General features: G+C 43.0%; 1 protein-coding gene across 1 annotated transcript in view; it reads right to left on the reverse strand.

Annotated features, from left to right (window-relative positions):
• The window catches only part of CTNNAL1 (catenin alpha like 1), an 852,902-nt gene extending 827,970 nt beyond the window's left edge, over nt 1-24,932 (reverse strand). Inside the window, 1 exon segment of the mRNA XM_029589981.1 lies at nt 24,692-24,932. Coding sequence (XP_029445841.1) covers nt 24,692-24,817 — 126 coding nt within the window. The 5' untranslated portion in view covers nt 24,818-24,932.
• Between the last annotated feature and the right edge of the window lie 561 nt (nt 24,933-25,493).

Consider the following 25,493-nt stretch of genomic DNA (forward strand, 5'->3'; position numbering starts at 1 on the left):
GCATGAGCCTCCCGCGGCCGATGGGATTCTTCTTTCTTGGCCTGCGGGGGCTGCTGCAGCTCCCATTTGTGCTCCGGGGGAGGGGAGAGGAAGTGAGTGAGAGAGAGAGAAGCAGCTAGCCAGCCTGTGTGTGATTGACTGGTCAGAGAACTGATGTGTGTGTGTGTGTGTATGTGAGAGACAATGAAAGTGATTGCTCAGGGAGATGACTGATGTGTATGTGAGAGTGTGAGACATTAGTCAGGGAGGTGACTGATGTGTGTGTTTGTGTGTGTGTGAGAGAGAAAAAGCATGGAAGTGAGAAGTATGGGTATGTGGGAAAGCATGGGCGTAAGAAGCCTGGTGTTGTGGGGGTGAAAAAAAGCATGGGAGTGAGAAACCTGGGTGAGTGTGCATGCATGAGAGAGAGAGACTGCTTGGTAAGGTGACGGTGTGTGTGAGAGAAAAAGACTGGTGTGTGTGAATGTGAGAGAATGTGATTCAGGGAATGAGAAGCCTGTACACGTGGAGAGTGAGCATGGAAATGAGAGAGACTGGTGCATGTGTAACAGAGAGAAAGTGATTATGGGAATGAGAAGCCTGTGCACGTGAAGAGTGAGCATGGGAGTGAGAAACCTGGGTGTGTGTGAGACACATCATGGGAGGGAGAAGCCTGTATATCTGAAAGAGAACATGGGAGTGAGACTGGTGAGTGTGTGTGTGAAAGAGAGAGAGAGAGAGAGAGAGAGAAAGTGATTATGGGAATGAGAAGCCTGTGCATGTGGAGAGAACAAGCATAGGAGTGAGAGACTGGTGAGTGAGTGTGTGTGTGTGTGTGTGTGTGAGAGAGAGAGAGAGACACAGACAGAGAAAGTGATTATGAGAGTGAGAAGCCCATATATGTAAGTAGAACACGGGAGTGGGAAGCCTGTGTGTGTGTGTGTGTATGGCATGAGAGAAACTGTTCAGGAAGGTGACTGGTGTGTGTGTGCCAAAGACTGGGAGATGATTGGTGTGTGAGAGACAGAAACTGGTCATGGGGGCATGACTGGTATGGTGTGTGTGTGTGAGAGACATGGGCACTAAGGAAGAGGACCATAAGTATAGAGCTTAGCTTCTACTGCTGCTTCTGGTGTGTGCCACAGCCTGCAGGGAAGGGGAGTAGGAGAGCTGCTGGAGGGGGGTAAGTAAAGGTAGCTTTTTAAGTTTATTTTTCTTGATTGACTGCCATTTTAATTGTGTGATGTCTGCTTTTTTGAAATATTTTATTGGTGTTTGGAGAATTTTTAATATTTTTTATGAGTTTTTAATTGTTGGATGTTTTTCAACATTTATTTTGCTTATTGGTATAGTTTTACAATTATTTTTGTGTGGCGATCTATAGCTGCTTGCTAGATCTGTTTTGAGGGCCGGATTTAATATTTGTAGTATTGCCTTTTCATAGACAGGGTTGCTCCTGTTTAATGAGAAACCCTATCTATGAGTGTATTCCATAATACAGGTGTAACTGTGTGCGGATTAGTTTATGTGCATTACTACAGATCCTGGGAGTATGTTAAACCAGTAATAGTAATACTATAATACTGTGGGGGGTACCTGGTCAGCAAGGCTAGGTCTGCTTGTACCCGGTGGCTTGCTGGGATTTGTAGTTCTTGTTTTCTCAGCGATACGCAGAACCAGGCCTGGCTCCCTCGTACATCGGGAAGTCGCAGTTCCTGGGGTTTGCTGATCTGTTATTGCTTTGTTCATCCGCTCCGACTAGCTCACTGAATAGCTTGCCAGAGTTGACCTCAGAAGGTGTTTATATTTTTGTAATAAAAACCGTGCACTTTCTCTTACAACTACACTTCGTCATTTTGAAACATTTGTTCTGCTCTACATCAGGGTGGTGACTAAATAGCGCGCTTTCCAAGAAAGATCAGTGCAGCAACTTTGGTGCTTTCATCATGTAAATTACCTAGGTAGAAAGAAATATTAGTAGTTATAGTAAATACTGTACAGTATGAATCAAAGCAGGGGCTAAGTTCTTGCATTGACTTGCAATGTTACCGTCAATTTTTACGCAAAATGCAAATCATTGATGGAGGGAGGGGGCGCCGAAGAAGTCTCTTGCCCCGGGCGCCAAATTGTCTAGCTACGCTACTGGCCCCCAGAGCAGCCTTTGCTGCACAGGATCCCCCATGCTATCTGGTAATAAAAGGCCAATTCTTCCATTAGCATGGGTCTATTCTCTGCATGCATACATATTCTGCATACCATCAACTTGGTGAATTGGCTGTAATTGTAGATTTTTGCATGCATGCTAGATTGGGTTAGCATGCCATTTAGTGACTCAGCTTCTTAAATTATATTTATTGAGGTCATGTTTATAAAAATGTTTTCTAGTAGGATGAAAAAGAATAGGACAAAATGCACTATAAATCAGATCCTTACATTAAAGTAATGTATTCTTTAAAATGTGCCATGCTACTTGGTGCTCATTCACACTATTCTGTCAAACATAAGGAGAAACCTTTTTATTGGACAAACATTAATTCATTCCTCGACTAGCTTTCCAGAACAATATTCTCTTCATCATATCAAAACAAAATGAGCAGGCAAAGGTAGAGGATGATGTTCGATATACAAGTACGGTAAATCATAGATTACACTATCATGGTAGTGTGAAGAGAAAGGGAGAATGGGAGAGAGAATTTAGTAGAGTGATAAGAAGGTGACATTGAGGCAGCAGAATTATCTCTTCTTGAGTTAGAAAGCTTTGTCTGTTAAATTCTTTTATTTTTGTTTTGAATTGTCTGATCATTCTCTAGACAAGAGCACTAGAAGAATATAAGAATGGCTAATGAGCAGGACCAGTGTTCCATCTAGCCCAGCATTCTTTTCCAACCATTGCCCAAAGTTATTAGGAACACCCAAAAGACCCAAACTAGAGTTTATCTAAAGCAGTGTTTCCCAACCCTCTCCTGGAGGCACACCTCACCAGTCTGGTTTTCAGGATTGCCACAATGAATATGCATGAGATAGATTTGCATACCCAGAGCTCTATATAGAAGCAAGATAATATCCTTGGATTTGTTTTTTGGCCACTGCTGGACACTGTGCCAATGGTTTCAGCATGTGGTCCACAGTAATACCAAAGTCCAGAACCTGGGAGCAATTTCCCAGCATGGACCCCAGAAGTGTATTGGTAATCTCCATTTTTTTCTTCCCAGTGTGCATCACTTTGCACTTGTCTATATCAAATTCCTAGGGTCATTTTTTTATTGTGCGATGTGCCGATAAGGCCCTACCATACGTGATACTGGCCTAATCGCGTTGGTATTATTCAAATTAGGGGGAAGGAGTAGAGTTTGGGTGGAGTTATCTCCTGGTAGCACGGTGGGCGATAATGGTTTTTCACATTATTCCCGGCAGCATCGTGGGAAATAACTACACCTTTTCCCGTGACAGGCGAAGCCACACCACCGCAATGCGGCCGGCTGCCCACTATTGCCTCCCCCCCCCCGCCCCTTTTTTTTCACACCACATCATTCTGCTATAAATATAAATATAGCAGAATGATAAATCTAAGGGTCCATTTGCTATTTGGATGTGTAAGTTTCCAGTTTTCAAGAACTTGCAGTTTTAAAATGATCTGCTTTGAGTTTGTTTTTTGGTTTGGTTTTTTGTTTTGTTTTTTAAAACTACTCTACATAGTTTGGTATCATCTGAGAATTTCAAAACTTCATTTGTTACTTCCTCTTCTAGATCATAGATAGATAAACTGAATAGTATTTGGCCTAGTACTGAGCCTTAGAGCAACACTTCCATTTTAAGAGCTGTCCATTCAATTTTACGTAATATCTCCTTCCCTGTAACCAGATCCACTATCCCATTGCTTATCAGTTTCTCTAGCAAGCACTAGTCCAGTATTTTGCCAAATACCTTTTTAAAGTCCAAATACACTGTGTAGAGTGGTTCACTAGTATTCATGTGCCTAATACAATTTCAAAGAATTCTAATATATCTGTGAGACACGACTTACCTTCCCAAAATCCATGTTGGCTATTCCTAATTATACCACTTCCTTCTATGTGCTTAATGATTTTGTCTTGATAATTGTCTCCATCATCTTACCTGATATTGACGTCAAGCTTACAGGTTTATAATTTCTTGGTTCCTTCCTGTAGCCCTTCTTAAAAATTGGAGTCTCATTGGTCACCATCCAGTTTTATGGCACAGCAGCTACGATTACTGACAAATTGTAAATAAATGTAATTGTGTCTGCAATTTCTAATTTTAGTTCTTTTGGAATGGTTGGATTCAATCTGGCCCTGGAGACTGATTTCTGTTTAGCCTAATTCGTATCACTTCCTCTCGCTTCACAGAGATATCTTTTAGCACCTCAGAAGCATAGTTCTTGAAGCAGGCCTCTGGTTTGGAGATCACCCAACATCATTCCTGATGAAAAGTGAGGCAAAGAAATCATTCAGCTTATCTAGGTTGACTTTGTCATCTTTCATAACTCCCTTAACCTGCTCATCCAGTAGCTGACTTCCTTACTCACTGGTTTCTTACTTTTCATATATTGGAAATAAAATCTTATTTAAAATAATTCTTTACTTATTGCATTCAGAAATCCTAGGTGAGACAGAATGAAAACATTCATCATAAATAGATCAAAACACGGAATGCTTTCAAACACAAAGGCTGTCTTCGGACGGTGTGCTAATCACTAGAAACCTTTAGCCAAAGGCTGTACCATACGCTTGTTTGACAAAAAGGTTTTTAATTTCTTTTCAATATGTACCTAACAGGGCTCTTTTCATAATTCACCTGTGAGAGAATTCCATATCCTTGGGCTAGCTATTGACAAAGTCCGCTCCGATGTCTCATCTGAAACAGTCTAGGCTATCTAATAAATTTCAAGCTGCTGACTGACAGCACATGAAGACCTATACATGTTGGAGCATCTTAGCTTAAGGCCTTATGAATCGGGGTTAACATTTTAAACTTGATTCCTTGTGCGACAGGCAACCACGAAGCACATATAATATTGTTTAATGCCTCCCTGGTGAGTTTCTTCTCAAAATCACTTTTGGCCTATCTTATCAATGTTTTACAACTACTCTGACATTGTTTGTGTCCCCTTCATTTTCACTGCTTGAGTCCCTTTTCTATTTTTTAAAAGAATCTTTCTTGCCTCTAAGAATTTCTACCTCACTATTTAGTCATGTTCGTAACCTTTTTGTCCTTTTTCTCCCTTTTTAATGAAAGAGATACACTTCAGCTAGGCTTCCAATATGTTCTTTTTTTCAACTCTCCCATGCCTTGTGCACACCTCTAACCCTTTAGTTTCTTTCTAACCAGCTTCCTCATTCTGTCATAAGCCCCATTCTTGAAATTCAAGTAAAGTACTGCAGTTCCTGGAATTTTACTCCAATATATATATCAAATCTGATCATGTTATGGTCACTGTTGCCCAGCAGTTCCACCACTGTTACCTCCCGCTCAAGGTCCTATATTCCACCAAGGACCAAGTCTAGAACAGCCACCTTGGGGAATCCACCTGAGACAGAAAATACAGTCATTCGCTCCCCATCTCTCCAAATTCAACCCTTGCAGTTGTTTATCCTCTTTGGATCAAACTCGTAGTAAAAGAACAGTTATACTAAAAGGCAGAAGACGTGTAGCACCAAATCAAAATTAAGGAAATGTTTTTTATGATATAAAAATCTCAGAAAGGACGTTGAGCTGCTATATATGTTGAAATCAAACTTCTGTCATTGGATGCAACATAGTGGCTTACCACAGTACACTGTGTAAATCTCTCACATGAGAGAAGCTGCTGTGTGAGGTAAAAAAATTCAGTTCCTTTCTATACTCACAAAATAATTAAAAATGACTTTGAATGCACAATTACTGCATTTTGAAAATGAAACAAGTCCAGCCATGATTTAATGATGTCCACTAACGCTGATGACGTCTACTACAGAGAGTACAACACAAAAAGCTTTGTATTCCACGAGCAGGGTGGAGACACAGCTTGTGAAAGATTTCACTCAGTGAAGTGAGAGGACACAATAGGGGTTGTGGTGGCTCTCTCAGCCAGTTCTGTTCAATCATTTCTTTGGAAACAGGAATATGTCCACAGGGAAATGGGAGACACCCTCCTCTTTCAGAAAGCCAGAAGCAGGGAGAAGACTGGTAACTAGGCTGCATAGAGAGGCATAACCAGCAGGAAAAACAAAGTGATAATGCCCCTATACAGGTCACTGGGGAGTTCGCCACACCTATGTTCAGTTCTGGAGGTCTTATCTCAAAAAGAATAGAGATAGATAGAAGGGACCCAGAGAAAGACAACAAAAATGGTGTGGGGTTTGCACCAAAAAAACATTATATGAGATGAGACGAGGACCTAAATATGTATATCGTACAGGAAAGGAGAAACAGAGGATTGTGATAACTATTTTAAATACCTGAAAAGTATTAAAAATGCACAAGATATAAACTTTTTCCAGTGGAAAGGAAACTGTAGAAGTAGAGGTCATGGCATGGAACTCTAGGGTGGCAGTCTCAGGAAATATTTTTTCATAGAAAGGGTGACAGATGCCTGGAATGCCCTCCCTGAAGAGGTGGTGAAGACAAGAATGGCAACAGAATTTAAAAGGCATGGAACAAACAGAATGGAAATGAAGCTCTGGGATAACCTGTAGTAACTTTTCTGCATGAAGTAACTTGTACTGACCAGCAGTATCAACCATAAACATCTTGCTGGCAGACAGAATGGGCTATTTTGGTCTTTATCTGACATCATTTACTATGTTCTATGCAACTTACAGGCTAATTAGTTTGATCTCTGTGGTTGGTAAATTAATGGAATTACTATTAAATAAAAGGAGTCCAGCAAATTACTGAAGTTTTGTCAAAGAGAGATCAAGTCAAGCAAAATCCAATCAATATTTTTTAATATTTATTTATTTATTTAAATTATTTTAATATACCGATGCTCAAGACCAGGTCTTATCGTACTGGTTTACAATAAACTAGGGGGTAAACCAATTAACACTGAAAGTGAAAGTTACATTACAACAGGGAAAGTGGAACTGGGCTGTTAGAAAAAAGGGATAGATTAACGATTTCTAACTGGAGAGCAGTGCATGTAAGCAGAGAGCAATTGCTTACATGGTAAAAAATATATACAATTTTACACAGTGGAGTCTATTAGGCAAGTTATATAGGAGCACAGTTAGCAGGAAACAGTTCCTTTGTGCGGCGGAAAGGGGACGCAACCATGGGGTGTTGGTCCATGTGGGTTACCATAAGGCTTCTTCAAGGATATGCTTGGGCGAACAGCCATGTTTTTAATTTTTTTCTGAATGTGATATGACAATGTTCCTGGCGGAGGTCTGGTGGGAGAGAGTTCCAGATAGAACTTGCCACATATGTGCAAATATCTAGATGTCCAAATATTACAGATGTCCAAATATCTAGAACAGGAGCAAGAGCTGAATGTCTACATAGACTGTGCTTTGAACATTGTTCTATATAGGAGATTCATATCCTGAAAATCCTATAGGATGGATCCTAAGGCAGCAAACTGGTTGAGTGATAAACAAAGGGAAGTGGTAAATGCAGAATACTCCAAGGAAGGAGGGAATTAATTAGTACAGTGTCCTAGAGACCAGTCCTAGATCAAGTTGGTTAATATTTTCATAAGTAATATTGCAGAAGAGTTAGTAAGAACAGGAGTTATCTTTTTGGAGATGATATTAAAATCTGCAACAGGATAGACATTCTGAATGGAGTAGACAAAACAAGGAATGACCTAAGAAAGCTTGAGGTGTAGTGAGGAATTTGGCAACTACAATTTAACGCAAGGGTACTTGAGGTACAGAATTCAGAGTTAATAGTGCACTTTGGGGGTCAAGTTCTGATAGAGTGTTCATATCTGATCGTTCAAGCTTGCCAAATGGTGCAGCAAGGCAATGGGGCAGTGGAATGCTATAGTGTAGAGAGGTGCTACAGTTCAGAGAAGTATACCAAAGTAGTACACACTCTGCACCATAATTTTTATTTTATTTTATTTATATTCCGCTTCCCCTGAGAGGAGACCTGCAGACCTAAATATATTTATCCAAGAGGACAGGGTAATTTTCTAGAAAAACTTTAAATACCTCAAAAGATAAAAATAATGCACAAGAGCACAAGGAAATGGATTTTCACAAAAAAAGGTGATAAATAAATAAATAAATGCATTTAATGACTTTTATATACTGACGTTCATTGGGAACATCACATCGGTTTACATTCAAACATGAACCGGGCTTAATGCGCTTTAACAGAGAACTAGAGAAAAAACATTGAAACATTAACTAAACTTAGTATGCACACAGGGGTAGATTTTAAAAAAGAGCGTGATCGCGTACTTTTGTTCGCGCAGCAGCCGCGCAGCCTGCCTCCGTTCCCTCTGAGGCCGCTCCGAAATCGAAGCGGCCTCGGAGGGAACTTTCTTTCGCCCTCCCCTCACCTTCCCCTCCCTTCCCCTACCTAACCCACCCCCCCGGCCCTATCTAAACCCCCCCCTTACCTTTGTCCCTCGATTTACGCCTGCTAGAAGCAGACGTAAATCTACGCATGCCAGTGGACTGCTGGCGCGCCGTCATCCGACCCGGGGGCTGGTCCGGAGGCCTCGACCATGCCCCTGGGCCGGCGCCACGCCCCCGGTCCCGCCCCCGAAACACCGCGTCATTCGGCCCCGCCCCGGCATGCCCCCTTAAAAAAACCCCGGGACTTACGCGTGTCCCGGGGCTCTGCGCGCGCCGGCGGCCTATGCAAAATAGGCGCGCAAGGGCCCTGCTCGCGTAAATCCGGGCGGATTTACACGAGCAGGGCATTTAAAATCCGCCCGACAGGTTATAAGAGGGCTAGGGAGGGGTAGGTTATCTACAGAATATATAAACTTCAATGAAAGGGTGGAGGGAGCTTAGGGGTAGAAGGCCAAAGTAACCCAAAAAAGAAGGAAGCAATTCCTGATTATGCGACCTAAGTTGCTACAAATGGGAGCTACATTTAGGTTAATATTTCCTTGTAAATGTAATATAAGTTACTGTAATGTTAAATATACATTTCATGATCTGTCGCAACTTACTAAATTCATTACGGATAATTCTTCTTTTAATTTTGAAAGTAAAATCCAGTCTGATGCACTACCTCAATGACTGATGCAATTGTTCTCAAAAATGTAAATTTCAATTCCATTAGTGCTAATGTTTGCTTTATTTACGCTTGATAATTTTCTTCGAATTAGCCTTCACAAGAACTTGGATCCTCTTTATTTGGGGACTGAGTTAATGACATGACTCTTAATATGGTAAATATTTATTTTCCTGATGTCAGTTGTAATTTCTAGATGTCAAGATATATTCTTGATTGTATAATTAAAAATCTGCAATAAATAAAAAATAAAAAAAAGAAATAGAGACTTCAGAAATAGGAAGGTCAGGGGAAACTTTTGCCTGTCCTGCTTAGAAAGCAAACTCTGCTCAGCAGGAACTGTGTCCCACGTATCTCTGTATGGTACTGCGCATGCCAAGCAGTGCCACAGAAATGATAAATAGCACAGAAGCAGCAGCCTTAGGTGCCACTGAAGGCAAAAATCGGAATATTCTGCAAAACCCAAGGTCCACTGCTAAGGATAATAGTGAAGGCCTTGGCTTCCTGGGAGGGTCTTGGACTGGTGTAACAGGATTCAAGGTAAAGAAATGTAACAGGTAAGACTAAAATTCACCTTCCTTAGCATCCTGCTACAGCAGCCAGACTACTGGGACATATCGAAGTCCATTCCAACAAATGTGAATGTCGATATATAAAAGCTAAAAACTAATAATAAATAAATAAATAAATAAATGTGGGAAGAACACAGGGCTGCTCTGAGAATGCCTGCCCTGGGGCAGTATCTGTCTTGGCTTCCACATCTAATCCATAGTGTCTATGAGAGTATGTAAAGACCAAGTAGCTGCCTTACAGATGTCCTCCAGAGCAGGTTGCTCAAAAGAAAGCCTGAGCCCTCATAAAATGAGCACAAAGCACCTTCAGAACATGTTGACCCTTCAACAAAGGCTGAGGGAATCATCTGCTTGCTTGCATAGCAAAGATTCTAAAGCTGTCTCTTTCTCAAGGTCCACTGAATAAAGGCCAAAAGGAATTAGCCATGTTTAAATATCTGTAGAAAATTCAAAAGATTTAATAAAGGGGACAGATTACCCTTACCATCACATTCCCTTTATGGGACACTGAAAGAGATACTGCCTGTTAAAACTGAAGCAAAAATGACTTTGGATAAGAAGGATGGCACTGGCTAAAGTGACCAATTCTGTAGAAAAATTAGGAGGGATCGGTGCCAATTAAGGTTTGTAACTCTGCGCATAGGCCACTAGGGATACCACCTTTAAGGAATATCCTTCGAGTATGCATGACTAAGCATCTCCAAAGGAGAATCAGATTCATATTCCATTGGGGTACCAGAACTCTAAAGGAAGGGCAAATACATTTAACACTGAATTCCATGAAACTGGATGTCTGTACCATGAAATAGTTGCAACTGGGACGTGCAGAAAATTAAGAGCTCAGCCCCTATTAAAAATCCTTATGCAGGATTTCCACCCGCCAAGGTGAAATGGCCAGAGATTTAAAAGAAGCCCCAAGTTTAATGAGATTCCAGCAAAAAGAGTCATTGCTGAAGAACATTCCTCTCTGAGCTAATACTCCAAGGGTTAGACGGATAAGATAAACAACAAAGCCAATTCCTAGTGTACCAGGCCACAAGCAATCTCTGAATGCTTTTTTTTTTATAAAAGCATCTTTACTACTGCTACCTAGCCCAGTCAGTCCAGAGGTAAGGGAATTTGTGGTGTGGGGCTGGGGGGGGGAGGGGGGGCGAGCCCACATTCACAAGCCTCAGATAGAGGGAATATACCAACGGCTTCCCATACCAAGCCTCTCTAGTTTCAACTAGGCTCAGTTGGAAGCCCGAGAACCACCCACAGGGTTCTTAGTCACCTACCAGGCCTTTGCTCAACCAGGCTCAAAAGGGAAGCTGAGACTCATAATACAGGCCTTTGGCTCAAACAAGTCCCAAAGGGGACTTGTTTGAGCTATGATCCAGGCCTGCTCTGCTAGAGGAACAATCACAAAAAATATTACCCTAGGAGCCAAGATCCTACTCCACCAATTAAAATAGCATGCAATCTGTTGCCCTGGAAACAAACTCCACCATGGACAATGCCCAGTCCTTCTGCACTAGTCCTGCATGTGTCCACTATCCAGAGAAATACTGGCTATTGCTGGTGCAGCACCAGCTTATATAACAAGTGATGATATCACTGAAAAAGGTTATGTCCTTTGTTTCCATCTGCTAGTAGACGGAGGTAACCCACTAGTCTGGACGGAATTTTAGAAAGCATAGGATAAGTACAGAGGATCCCTTAGTTGTCAAAATGTAAAGATATAGCCTGAAATTAAAGAAGGACTGCCAGGGTCGGACTGACCAGTCAGGCAATAGGGCAGTGCCTGAGGACCTACAGCAGTAGGGGGTCCATGGGCCCACTCTCTTCTAGCCTCAGATGAGTGGTTAGGAACCAATGACCCTTATTGCCCAGGGGCCCAGAACACTGTCAGTCCGCTCCTGGGGCCTCCTGTACTATAACTGGAAGGGAAAAAGAGCAAACTTGATTGGCCTTTTTGGCTCTACTTGCCATCATATCCCAGGTTTCTCAAGAGAAACTATTTTATGGGCAATCTGAAGGTTCCATTTTCTACAAGGTGACTAATCGGAGGTACATGAATGTTTCTACTCAGAAAAGAGCAGTAGTAGTGCTCCTAATTATTTCCTCAATAAAAAGGGCTATGGATTTTTCCCAAACCAACTAATTTCAGCTGAAAACAGAACACAAAAGCCAGAATGAGGCAGCTTCCCAAGCTTAGAGTTCTAGAATTATAAAATGTTCATTACAACCTGGAGTGAAGCAGGATGAAGGCCATCATTAGGCACAAAGAACTCCAGAGCCAGTAATGCCCTCAAGCCCTTCTGAGGCATCAAAGTTAAGAATCACAGTCCCCTCAAGATGTTTCCATACTAAAGCTAAATCAGGGTAGATGGCCCTCAGGCACGTAAGAATAAGTAGAGCAAGCATGGCTATGCAGAGACTCTTACAGGACCAGGGTACCCACATCATGCTAATGCAAGAGGACACATCAAGGCATAAAAATATTCTGGAGACCCCAAAGGTGATGCTACATTAAAGCTGGAGGAACAGGATCATTAAGGGAGTCTAAGAGGAAAAAAAACCTATAAGACAAAGTTGTTTGGAGTAATTCTGAATAACTTATGCACCATCAAAATGTTAATTATAAAAGACACAGGGACATAAAATCATTCAAGAGGTACTAAGCACCATAAGGGTACCACGGCATCACCTAAAATAAACAGTGCCCTACCAAGCCTCCTGTAGGGCATCAAAGCAATCAGGAGAAGCTAAGGCATTCATGAAGTGGTCAAACACCTGCGTGCATTATCTTAAGATAAGACATCATGTGATGAAGACTCTTGCCCATGCTTAAAGTTGACATGGCTATGCTCAACTCACTATCCCAAAGCTTTAAATTCTAGAGCATATTGTAACCTCTACTGAGGAGTTATGGTCTCTTACGTGTATTTGTAGTAGTAGTATTTCAAAGATTGAGAAGCTTCCAGGGGATACATGAGTAAGCCTACCACTGAAAATCCATCCAAAAATAGTTACTTGTGGAAACATTCCAATTTAGTATTTCAAGAATACGAAGGAAGGGAAGCAAGAGAGAGGTTGTTATGTATGTGAAATGCTGGCAAGTCAAAGTTGTGGTAACCTACAATATTATGAGTGAGAATGTGAGGAAGACCAGTCAAGAGAAAAAATAAGTCTATGAGATGACAGCAAGGCTTCGGAGTGCAGCAGATGAGATGAAAAGAAGTGGGCAGGTTTTAGACACATTTTAAAAAGATAAAAGGAGTCTGGTATAAAACATGCAATTAAACCTAATAGAAAACTCCAGTTATCAAGTGCTGGCAGCTTTTCAAAAGTCTGTGCGTTCCCTTCAGTTACAAGTTATTACTTATTTCCTTAAAACTTTTATATTTAGAAACCCTCCGTCTAGAACCTTTGAGAGACAAGCATGTTCAAACAAATCTATCAAAGGTCATTACACACCCAGGATTTTGCCTTGCAACCTGTTAGATGTCAGGCATGTCATTCCCGACAACAAGGAGGCGATACATTCAAAAATACTCCCTCAAGACAAATGGCTTAGCGTGTTTCTTGCCTTGGAGGAACCTCTGAATACCTGCATAGTACAGAGCAAGTGGATTTCTTTCTAAAGACAAAAAAAAAAAAGATAAGAACAAATGCATGAAGCACTGAAACCAGAGAGTTTCCTTGCCAAGAAACAAGGACACCAAGATAATAAGCTCATGTAATCTGATTCATCTCAAAGTGCTGATGTGCAAGTTGCATACAGTACAAAATAAGTATTACATCCATATCATTCTCCCGTTGCCATACTGGGGCGCTGTCTGTATGCAAGGTCTGTTTTGTACCTGAAAAGCATGCATACCTCAGTCACCATGCAAAGCAGAATTACATCAATAAAAATTTCAAAAAAGTTCTCTTTTTGGGATTTAAATAAAAACATTTTTTTTTCTGAGGAAACAGATTCTAGCTAGTATGAACAAAAGAACAGTAATTAATACAAATAACACCAAAGAAGAGAACAAGATTTACCATCAATGCAACTACCTTCAGAGAGCTAACACATCCCCCTGGCAGCTAGTCAGACCTAGAGCTGACAGGTGAGGCAATTTTCCAGATGGATTGAGAGCTATTGGACAGCTCCCATCTCCACTGAGAGACTCCGATCAGATTACAGATTAATTAGCAAAGAGGAAAACCAGCCTTCTCAATTTCTTCAGTTTGAAGTTTCAAGTAGAGCTTGCACCTCTCTCCCTCATCTTTCTCAAGATGGTCTGGAACCAAAAGCCCACACAGCTCTATGTTAAAAATTATAAGACGAACTGCTCCAAGTACTTTAGTCTGCTCAAAGCAGAGTCAAGTAGGGTAACAAAGCTCTTTCAGGCTCAAGGACTGAGCAGCTTTGCTCTACATTTGTTTGTCAGTGTGCCTGTCCTCCGACAGGCTGAAAATGGTTCCTCACTTACAAGCGACAATAACCTCTTGGAATTTTGCTGCAAGTTATTATTTTCCCATAATCACCTGGCATGACATTTTCTTAATTTCCATGAAATGAAACAAACAATGAAAGTAACAATTTAGCACAAGCTTGCTGAGCAAAACCTAGCATTACTTAGTAGCTGCATTCCTGATCAGAAATCCTAAGTAAAGAGCAAGTTCTTGAACAGCACTTTCAAAGCATCATAAAGACAAGGCCATCCAAACAGCTCCATTTAAAATTAAAACAAGCTAATTAATTTCCCCACACAAAACGAGCACTTGCTATTCACAGTATGACAGCATGTATCCACCTAGCAACAATGCATGCAGATGACATGTGGTTAAAAAACACAAACACTGAAAAAGGCAAGTTTTCAGGCCTTGCCATCAGTATGGTGCTGGCTCCCATCCAAGGGAATCACAGCAGCAAACAGGCTTCCCGGCTGCTAACCACTGCGGTGTACAGTTTTGTCACCTCTGTAAAGGCAGAAAACTGGAAAAAACGTCAATATTTTCAGCATTTCATCCCAGCACAGAAACAGAAAATTACTGCTTCACCTACAATATTTCTTCAGGGGCCATCTGGTACCATCCTTCTCAGGAAAGAAACTTTCATTTATTTATTTTTTTAAACAATATTGAATCTCTTCTGTTCCTCCATCCCATGAGTAACTTGAACCACTCTGTGAGGTGGTGGTAGGTGAATTTAGATTCTAAATGTTTTTCCATATGAATTTTATCAAGGAGTGGTTCTTATATAAAGCACAGGCAGAGCTCTGAAATTTAACTTCCCTTTCCATTGGTGATAGGCATTCAGTTTTAGCTTTAAGTTAAACCAGCTCATATTTGACAGCTAAGCATTTAGCCCACTGACATAGTATTTTGTCTTGTATTATCAAGAATTTGCTCTATGCAAGTCAGACACACACACACAAATCAACGTTATTTTATTCAGTGATGTCCCGCACTCACCAAATAGTAAAAACTATGCAGGCCATACACCACAGAGCCAGCCAGTCTCAGCAGTCAGGTTATAGAGAGATCACAGCACCCTCCTTCACACCACTTCCTAGAAACTGCCAAAACACTCATGCAGCAAGAATCCACTCAGAAATACGGTTTACAGCAAAAACAAAAAAAGTTTGTTTTTTTGATAATATGGTCAATTAAAGCTGAGAGGGTAGATGGGGAAGGATTTGCTGCTAGCTCACTGTTTTCCTGTACCACTGTTACCAAACAAAAAATATACGAGCCACTTTAAAAGCAAGTGGGCTGCTCAGGCCTTCACTCATAACCAGTACTCAGCTCAGAAGCAAACCATACCTTCATGCAGGTACCCAGTCCAGAACTAAATTCCAGGGGTACTGCTGCGGAAAATATCTGCCACTCCCTGCAAAGGAGCTGAAACTTGAATGAATGAATGAATGAATGAATGAAGCAGAAGAGAAATGATGATCAATGAAATAAGCGCAACATAGATGGACCTGCTCCAAACATTTATCAGTGCATGGAGCTACATGACATGTAGCTACAGAGCCACAAGTCACTTTAATGTCATTATAGCATTACCCATCCATATACTCTTGGCCAATGCTCCCTTTCTATATTTCTGTTTTATTCTTCAAGATTTTCCTGGTTAAAAATGTTATGTGATAGCACAAGAGGAGGGGGGAGTAAAAAACACACACATAGAAAAATCACAACAAAAAAGTGTGGCATAAAGTATACTGGACAATAACAATGTAACAAAGATTATTTATTTTACATATGCACACTAAAAAATGTGCACGAAATTTGCATTCACACAATTGTTTACTGTGTATTTAAATTTTGTGCACATGTAAAATAAATAATCTCTGATGCTACACTGTTATTGTCCAGTATACTTTATGCCACACATTTTTTTGTTGTGTTAAAATGTTATGCGCCATGTAAACTGTTGGTTTACTATACAGCCATTCACACCATTTTCAGTTTATTGCATTATTTTTTCCTCTCTTTAAAATACAACCACCTTTTCACGCTGGGGTTTTAGTGCTGTCTGTCTCTCATACTCTTGTTTAAAAGTTCCAACCATTTTATCAATGGGTCTTTGAGGGAAAAACATGAAGATCACATGTGTTTACGAAATAAAAACAAAAATATAAAAACCTAAGTTCTGAAAGCCACATTCCATCTAATAATAGCTTTCTGGAGACTAGCTGGAAGCTTAATCTTAGGAATTGTATATCCAGCCCCACTAATTAGTTGTTCCTTCCGCTATGTGTCTTAAGTAAATCGGAGGCTGCTGTGTTCTTCCCCATACACACAAAAAGATGTTTTAATGGGAGAGGGTGTAGTCATAAACAGCGAAACACTTTCTTCCTGCCTAATGCACATAAATCTATGTCACAATAAAATTAACTACGACAAAACAGAAAGGATACCTGCAACAGAGAGGAAAATCGAGCAAGTTGATACTTTTAAGACACTACCTCCAGTATACCTCTCCTTTTAATTAAAACAGATTTACAATCCGTGAAGTCACTAGGTCCTGCCCAAACCAACAACCAAAGGAATTGTAAAAACGAGTAGAATACTGATTAAAATTTGAACCAACCTTCCTTGCTAAGCAATCCACATCTCACTGCACAGCGCTAAATGGGCAACCCCTGCATTAAGGAGCAGTACACAAGACCACATAGAGGTTTAACATCTTAAAGAAAGAAGAGAATCCTCTTCCCTACAGGTACTCTAAAGGCAAGACAAAAGGCACCTAAATTATCCACCTGCAGGCCAGCAGGCTACTCACCAGCTCCAAGCCAAGAGATAAGCCTGCAGCAGATAAAGAGCAGCTAATCCACACAGCACAATCACCACCAGCCCTGTGGAAAATGGGAGGGGGATGTTCCAGAACATAAGTGACCTGCACTTGGCACAGCCTGCACCATGTACTAGTTAAAAAAGAAAGCAAAATTCCCAGCTCAGAGCTTCACACATCAGTTGATTAATTCAAGCAGACAGATTCAATAGCACAGTTTTGCCTGCATTTTAAGACTGAACTCGACTACAACTAATTCTGTGCACTGAAGAAAGTTGTGATTCGGGGGAGGGGGTGTGTGTGTGTGTGTGTGAAAAATGTATTGCTATGACAACTCAAAAGTTATAGGTCACCCAACAACCAACAGAATGAAGTGAGCGTCGTCGCTTCTCGGCCTTTTGGCTAAAAATCAAATGTAGAATCAAACACGGGGTTTGACCTATGACCAGAGGACAATCCTTCCTTCGCATAGTGACCGAGCTAGAAAAGCTGTTGAATATTGGGAGAGGGTAGCATGAGACATGATAATGTAATGAGAAGTAGGAATATTAAACCTCATAAAAAAAAGAAAAATTATCCTTGTACTTTTTTTTAATATTGGAGCTGGGGAAGAGAAGGGGGGGGGGGGGAATGAATTTTTTTTTTGTCATGGGATCAGAGCTGTAGCCAGGCAATGTGGCACCTACAGCCAAGTGAAAACTGCACCCTCACCCATTACACAACACCACAACTTGGGAGACTGTGTTCAATGTTTGTTCAGCAATTCCCATGGCCAGTGCAAGGGCACTTTACAGCCTCGCACCCCCCCCCCCCCCCAATCACACCCTTCTCACACACACAATTAAGAATTATGCATTTATAATAACAGATTTGACATGAAAAACAACATTCAAAGCACAGTCATCTGAGGTAAAAATATAAAACCTATAGTATGTATATTATGGGGCGGATTTTAAAACAATACGCGCACCGGTACTTTTGTTCGCGCCGGTGGCGCGAACAAAAGTACACCACATTTTATAAGATATGCCCGTAGCCGCGCGTATCTTATAAAATCCGGGGTCGGCGCGCGCAAGGGGGTGCACATTTGTGCAACCTGTGCGCGCCGAGCCTAGCGCGGCCTGCCTGTTCCCTCAGAGGCCGCTCCGATTTCGGAGCGGCCTCGCAGGGAACTTTTCTTCGCCCTCCCCCCACCTAACCCACCCCCCCAGCCCTATCTAAACCTCCCCCTTACCTTTGTCGGCAAAGACCACGCCCCCGCTCCGTCCTCCGGTCCCAGGGGCGTGGTCCGGAGGCCTCGACCACGCCCCCGGGCCGGCACCATGCCCCCGAAACACTGCGACACGCCCCCTCCCTCCCCGTTTCGAAAGCCCCGGGACTTACGCGCGTCCTGGGGCTATAGGCGCGCCCTTTTAAAATCCGCCCCTATATGTACATGCACTGCTGAGGTGCCAACCACAAAACCCTGCAAAAAAGCAAGAGGCACTTGGAACCCATATGGTATTAGGTCTACTGTAATGCATCTTGGCCATGGGCATGATCCTCAGGGAGCCACTCAAACAGCAACAACCCTGTCTATGAAAGTTAATACTATACAGATTACACCAGGCCTAAAATAGTAATAAACCCCCTATTAGGAAAAAGGAGCAATCCAAGCTGCTATAGATCCCTACATAGAAACTACACACTAACACAATAACTCACTTCAGTCACACATGCAAAACACAGATAGACCCTCAAATACAGAATAGAGAGACCATTCAGTATAAACAGAAATGTACAGAAAAACAAAAACTGCTCGCTCTCTCTCCCTCATACATTGTTTCACTTTCCCCACACACAAGCACACATGCTCTCTCACGCTCCCACACACATGCAGACATGCTCTCTCTCACTTTCCCACATAATGCTCTCACTCCCCCACACATTTGCATATATGCTCTCTCTCTTTCCCAAGCACAAGCACACATGCTCTCTCACACTCACTTCCTCCTTGACTTAGCAGGCAGCAACAGTCTCCTTCTTCAGCTTCGGTGGCCAAAGAAATGACTTCCAGCCATGGAGCATTGGACTACTGTCAGCAGGGCGCACTCCTCCTAAGCAGCGCAGCCCCACTGAAATTGACGATGTGGTAAGCGCTGCCTTAGTAAGTGAAAAAGCAACGAGGCCCCACCAGAATCAGCAGCGTTGCCAGCGGGGCCGCACTGCTTTCCCCATTTACTAAGGCTGAGCCAAACACGCTGTCAATTTTGACAGAGCTGCGCTGCTTTTTCTTTTGCTGAGGACCCGCTGGCCACACTGCTCTCCTTGGTGCCTTTTGGTAGCGGTCCCTATGGCCAAGGCAGGTGTAAATAAAAAAAATAAAGGGAGGCGGGGTGGAAGGAAAATTCCTTCCGAAGCCACTCCAATTTCGGAGCAGCCTCAGAGGGAACAGGGAAAGCCATTGGGGCTCCCCTAGGGCTCGGCGCGTGCACAAGGTGCACAAGTGTGCACCCCCTTGTGCGCACCGACCCCGGATTTTTTAACATGCGCGCGGTTGTGCGCACATGTTATAAAATCGGGCATAGATATGTGCACGCCGGGTTGTGCACACAAATCTACGCCTGCGCGTAGGTACGAATATCTGGCCCAATGCGTGCACATTTGTGCCCAAATTTTATTCCAAGGAAACTTTTGTGCACAAACTTTAGCAAGGAGTTTTTGTATACATGGATGTGTGCAAAATCAGGAGTTAACATGTATGCATGAATTAGCGCTCCTTCATGAAAATCCCTTGTTGACAAAGGCAATACTTATTACCACCCGATGCAGAGAGGCGTGCCTGCTTAATGCAAGTTTTATTAGAACAGGAGACTTAACTCCAAGTCAGAAGTGGAGTAAAGTTTTGGGAGCAAATGTTAGTCTACGGACAAGAGCTGGAATTTTGGTGCTGAGACCTGCACTTGGGATTTATGTATATTTTCTGTGTTGTCCACAAAGCATATTTTCTGCACATAAATCTTTTGTGCACATAAAAGGAGGGTTATAATATAAACAGTCCAGGAGAAAATAAAGGGGAAACAAAAACAATAGAAGCAGCAAGTTTTTCGTGGGGACAGTACAGTAATTTGATTGCTCTCCTTCCAGAGCCTCTCCCCCACCAAAGTATGTGCTCTTAACATGCAAAAGGTTGACTGCATATTTTAACACAGATTTGTGAGCACATTTTGAGTTAGCATATTAGCTTACTGCATTGGGAGTTACTTTTTTTTAGCTCATAAGTTAAGAAACTGAACTGACTTTCACTGAACAGTTCTACCAGTGCAGTTCTTTGGCTCAGAAAACCAGGACATTTAAAGGGAGACATAAAACAGAATTGTGAATGGAGGCTCATGGTACTATAGCCCAAGGACAATTCTGATTGACCTTCTAGAAGCTCATGAAAGCAGCAGGAATCTGCAAGGTCCCCCAAAAAAGGGGAGGCTACGCAAGACAGCAGTGTATATAATCATAAGTGTCACCCAGACCCTAGCTCCCGTCTGAAAGTTCTCCCACAAGTACTGCATGGTTCTCTGCAAGTCTATATTCTCCTGCTGAGTCTTGAGAGAACTGCACAAGAATACAGACATCTGCATGGTCGAATTCACAGATAGGCCTATACAATATTGGCTCGTGTAAAATGGGAGCTCATGATTGAGCGCCCGCTCTTCTGGGTGCACAATGCATTATTTAAATGAGGAGTCACTCTAAAAAGGACAAGTTAGGGATAAATTGGGCATCCCTAGTGTGTACATGGCATTGGGCTCTCAAGAGAAATGGCTGTGCACTAATTAGGAAAATGGACGCTCAATTAAAGGCCATCCGTTTCCCTAACCTGACTGCCAGCAAATGTTTTTCATGCTGCTTCCTGTGGTTCCTCCTACTTAGTATTGGGACGATACTAAGTAGGAGGAACCACAGAAAAGCGGTATTTGGGGATTTTTTGTGGCTTTGTGGAGTTTTTTTTAGATGGCCCAGATCACGTAGACTTAATGCCAGCCCTGGGGGGCTGGTGTTAAGTTTTCCGTGTTCAAACGTGCATATCGAGCACACGGTGATTTTTTGCATTGAGGGTAATAGCTAATAGCGCTCATCACGCGTAAATGCATGTAGATGCACTGGTTTGGACGCATGTTTTGGATGCGTTAATCCCCTTATTGAATCGGGTGTTAGCCTAGCGCGTCCAAAAGCTCATTAGCCTGTGCGCTAGGTTCAGTGCACGATATAGCATCAGCCTCAATGAGCTTTGCTGTGCCTGCACAGTAAGTGGCTTGCTGGGATAGAGGAAGGAGGGAGGGAGGTAGGCAGGAAGAAGACTGACGGACTAGCTGGCTATGCAGGGGGGGCATTAGAGACTTGAGACTGGTGAGTCCCCAGGTCTGAAATTGATGGAGAGGTGTCTGAACCTGGGGGTCTGAGGCTGGAGGTCAGCTGGGGATCCAAAGCTGGGAAGATGTAGAGGGGAAGGGGGTGTTCCACTGCCCTGTATATGAGAAAAATGCTTTACTATGGAGGTATTAGCAATAAGAGGGTATTAGATGTGGTTAGTGCAGTTAGTGTAGCTGGGTTCAAAAAAGGTTTGGATAAGTTCTTGGAGGAGAAGTCCATTAATGGCTATTAATCAAGTTTAGTTAGGGAATAGCCACTGCTATTAATTGCATCAGTAGCATGGGATCTTCTTGGTGTTTGGGTAATTGCCAGGTTCTTGTGGCCTGGTTTTGGCCTCTGTTGGAAACAGGATGCTGGGCTTGATGGACCCTTGGTCTGACCCAGCATGGTGATAGGGTTAGAGGTAGGCAGGTCTCATTAAAGGGGAGAAGGAGGTTTTTCCTCCAGCTGTGATGGACAGCAGTTTGCTGAGGTGGCATAGCAACGAAGCATTTCTTTGGACATCCCTATCTCCCAATGATGCTTTTTTTAAACAAATAGGAATAAAAAAATGTTTAAACAATTTACCTATTAGACAACAACAAAGTGGCATGGCCAGGGATACACTCAAATCCCCAAAGCCCATGCGATTAAACCTGACTGACTCTCTTTAAAAGTTCTGGTTTTCCAAGCCAAAGCACTGCACTTGTGGTAGTTAACAAGACTTGTCACTGTCGCTCATACCCCTCAACCCACTTAACCCTAGCACACTGCACACATTTGACCACTCCACCCCCCCCCCCAGACACCACACAATTTGTTATTCCTTTTCAAGCTTTTATTAACTCACATATATAACCACCAACATTAGAGTACACGGCAACATTAACTCACTAATTCTAGCTTAATGCTAAAGCTTCCTGACAGTGGAGAAATTAGGCCACAGCTTCGAATATCTTTTATAATGCAGCATTCACCACCAAGGAAACTTTTACTGTGTAACTGTATTGTTATTCTCTTTATCACCATATCACCATTATTCACCTTGTAACCCCCAGCATCAAGCCACACCAGGCAAGAAGTCTGGGACATGGGACAGCCTTGCTGTGCTGCCCCCATTTATTTACCACATACCTATGCCGGCCGCATTCCTGGCATAGGTCCTTTTATTATTTATTTTCTCACACTTTCCCCAACCACTCGGAGGTATTATAGCCAAGCTAAAACTAATGACCATTACCAGCCCAGGTATCTGCTATCTAATGGCACCTGAGTGCCCCACCATTTTTTGTCTTCCTTTTTGACTGGTGAGTTGCTGTGACAACAACATCCTACTTGGGCTCTGTTCCATCTATGCTACTGAGGGTATTTGCATCTGTTGTCCCCTTCCTTCTGCCTTGCCACTGAAGTGTTCAATGGCTAACTTCCCCCTGCATGCTCTTTTTTATCCCCTTATCTTTTTGCATCCCTCCCTATACCTGTCCTGAACAACTGGCTCCTGCTATTCTAATCCCCCATCCTCCTCCTGTACCTGTTCCTCCTGAATTTTGTTCCACCCTCTATTGTTTTACACCCCAGGGATCCCAATGGTTAGGAGTTGGGGCCCATCCCAACTAAACTGTGATCTAAGGCTTGGGGCAGCTTTAAGAATGTATATCCCCTCCCGATCTTTAGGATCACAGAAGGGGCTGCTGGAAATCCCTTCAATTAAAACAGCACATCTAAGCGAGATTAGAGACCGAACTTTCTCTAGAGATGGTCCTATTTTATGGAATAATATGCCAGAATTAAGGTGAATTGTCTACTCCCAAATGTAAGAAAAGCTTAAAGACTTGGCTATTTCTGAGATATTTTGGACCTACAGCATCATAGGCAGAAGTAGTGAATGGAATTTATATTAGCCTCGATTATACAGGTTTTGGGGTTTTTTTAGATTTTATGTCTGTATTTTAAGTTTGTAAACCGCATTGATATATTATGACTTTGCGCTATAAAAATGATTGGATAGATAAAGGGGTGGCCCTGTTATTCGCCTCTGGCCACCCAGGGTGGCGTGTGAACGCGGCCTTCAAAAAGCAGACAACCGCTCTCAGTAAAGAAATATCTGGCATACAGTACGGCCAGCTGTACAAAACCCTGAAAAAAAAAACCGATCCACAGTTCTTCCAGCCCTGTCCGATTTAGCCCATAAGGTCCCTGCTGCTATCCAGCACTTATTCCAAAAGGATGAGAACTGTTAAAGCACTTCCCCAATGCCAAACATCCACATCGGTGCAGGCTGCAGGGTAAGATTTCTCTAAAACTTCCCTACCTCCCCTCGCTAAGAGCTATTTACCGCTCCCATGTTCCTACGCTACCTCCTTAAAATGTAAACTTCAGCTACACAGCACCCTTATCTTAGCTACATTTTTTATTTTCTTCAAATAAAATAAATATAGTTAATGCACGTCTACAGTTCTTTCACCTAAAATTACACTGAAAGGAAAATCCATGTTTAAAGCTGAAAACTTTGCTTATAGAACACTTTAAAAAATCCACCAGTCACCAGCCAGAAAGCAGTCGGTCAATTTTAGCTTGGCTTAGTCCCTTCAACAGAAGAATTTTATTATTTAAAAAAACAAAACAAAACAAAAAAAACCTTGAAATTCTCCGAGCTTGCACCTAAGAGCTCGGAAACCAGGTCCCTGAAGTCTGAGGATGGAAAAACTGTAGAACTGAGAAGGGGACAAGTTGGCGCCTCCATCTGAGGAAGAGAGCCGGGAAAGTTTCCAGTCATTCCCCGGCCCTACGCTGAAGCTACACCTGCACAGTGTCGGCTGATGGCTGCAATCGCAGCGAAAAACCCCCCCAAAACAAACAACTACAAAGGGGACGGTGGGAAGTCAGAAAAATCCCAGACAATGCGGCGCATCCCCACAAAGTTCCATCGCAGCCACTTTCTGTCGCTGCCCTCTCCCGCCAGCACGACCGCAGCTCACTGCTTTTATACCCCCCCCCCCCCCCCCCCCTGAAGTTTGGTGCCCATCGTTTTCCCTTCCAGCATTCCCGCAAGAAATTCTAACAGGAAAGCAGCCGCAGCCAAAAGAATGAGCTCCGATCCCACCCCGTTTCGCTCGATCCTCTGCCCGCCTTCCCTCCCTGTTGGTTGGTAAGTTGCAGCCACCCCCATCCCCTCCCTCCCCCGGTGCCCGCAGCCGCTTCCCGCCGCCGGAGAGACGACCTCCAGCTCCCCGATCCGGCAGCTTTGGCTTTGCTGGCTGCGGGGCTTCTCGCTCTTTCTTACCTGCGACACCAGAGGGACGAGCGTCTGCTCCACGGAGCGAGTTTTGATCTCCAGCCCGGAGTCGATGCTGAAGCCCGAGGAGGAAGAGGACGAGACCCCGCTGCTGCTGCAGGGAGAAGTGGCCATAGCTCGGCACTTTCCTCCTTTCAGTGGAGGAAAATACCTCACCAACCTCACATATCAAACCCGCGAGGCAAACTCCCGCGGCTGCCCCCTACCCCCGGCAAGGAGAGCAAGGCTGGCCGACCCCGCCTCCTTCAGCACTGGCACCTCCCCTCCTGCGGCGCGGCTCCACCCTCTCCTCCTCCTCCGGTCACACTCGACCCCGGTCCCGCCTCCGCCTCCTGTCACGGCTCTAGGCACACCGACCTGTCACAGTGCTAAGGGTGGCCACTCCCGCTTTTCCTCCTCTCAGACAGCTCAGCAGAGCTGTCCCAAGACTACTTTCTCCTCCTCCACTTGTCACAGCTCTGAGTACAACAGCCCTAGTTAGCTCCTGCGTGAAGAAAGTCATCAAATCCAGAGGATCAAAAAAGTAACCAAAACAGCAGTAGGAACAGTGAAGGTGGGCTTTGGGAATTTTACAAGGATTTAAAGTTCATTAAAATCTTCCAGGATACAGCCGCAGGACATTCTTGTCCAGAGGGTGTACCTTTTCACTATCTGAAGGGCTGCTTGTAGCTGCTGATTACTGAGATGTGTTTAATGCCAAGCTTGCAATTTACAAATCACATTGGGGTAGATTTTATAATTTAGCGCAAACGCCCACTTTTGTTCGCGCACCAGGCGCGAACAAGAGTAC

Source organism: Rhinatrema bivittatum, chromosome 2, assembly GCF_901001135.1.
Source record: "Rhinatrema bivittatum chromosome 2, aRhiBiv1.1, whole genome shotgun sequence".
NCBI classification, from domain to species: Eukaryota; Metazoa; Chordata; class Amphibia; order Gymnophiona; family Rhinatrematidae; genus Rhinatrema; species Rhinatrema bivittatum.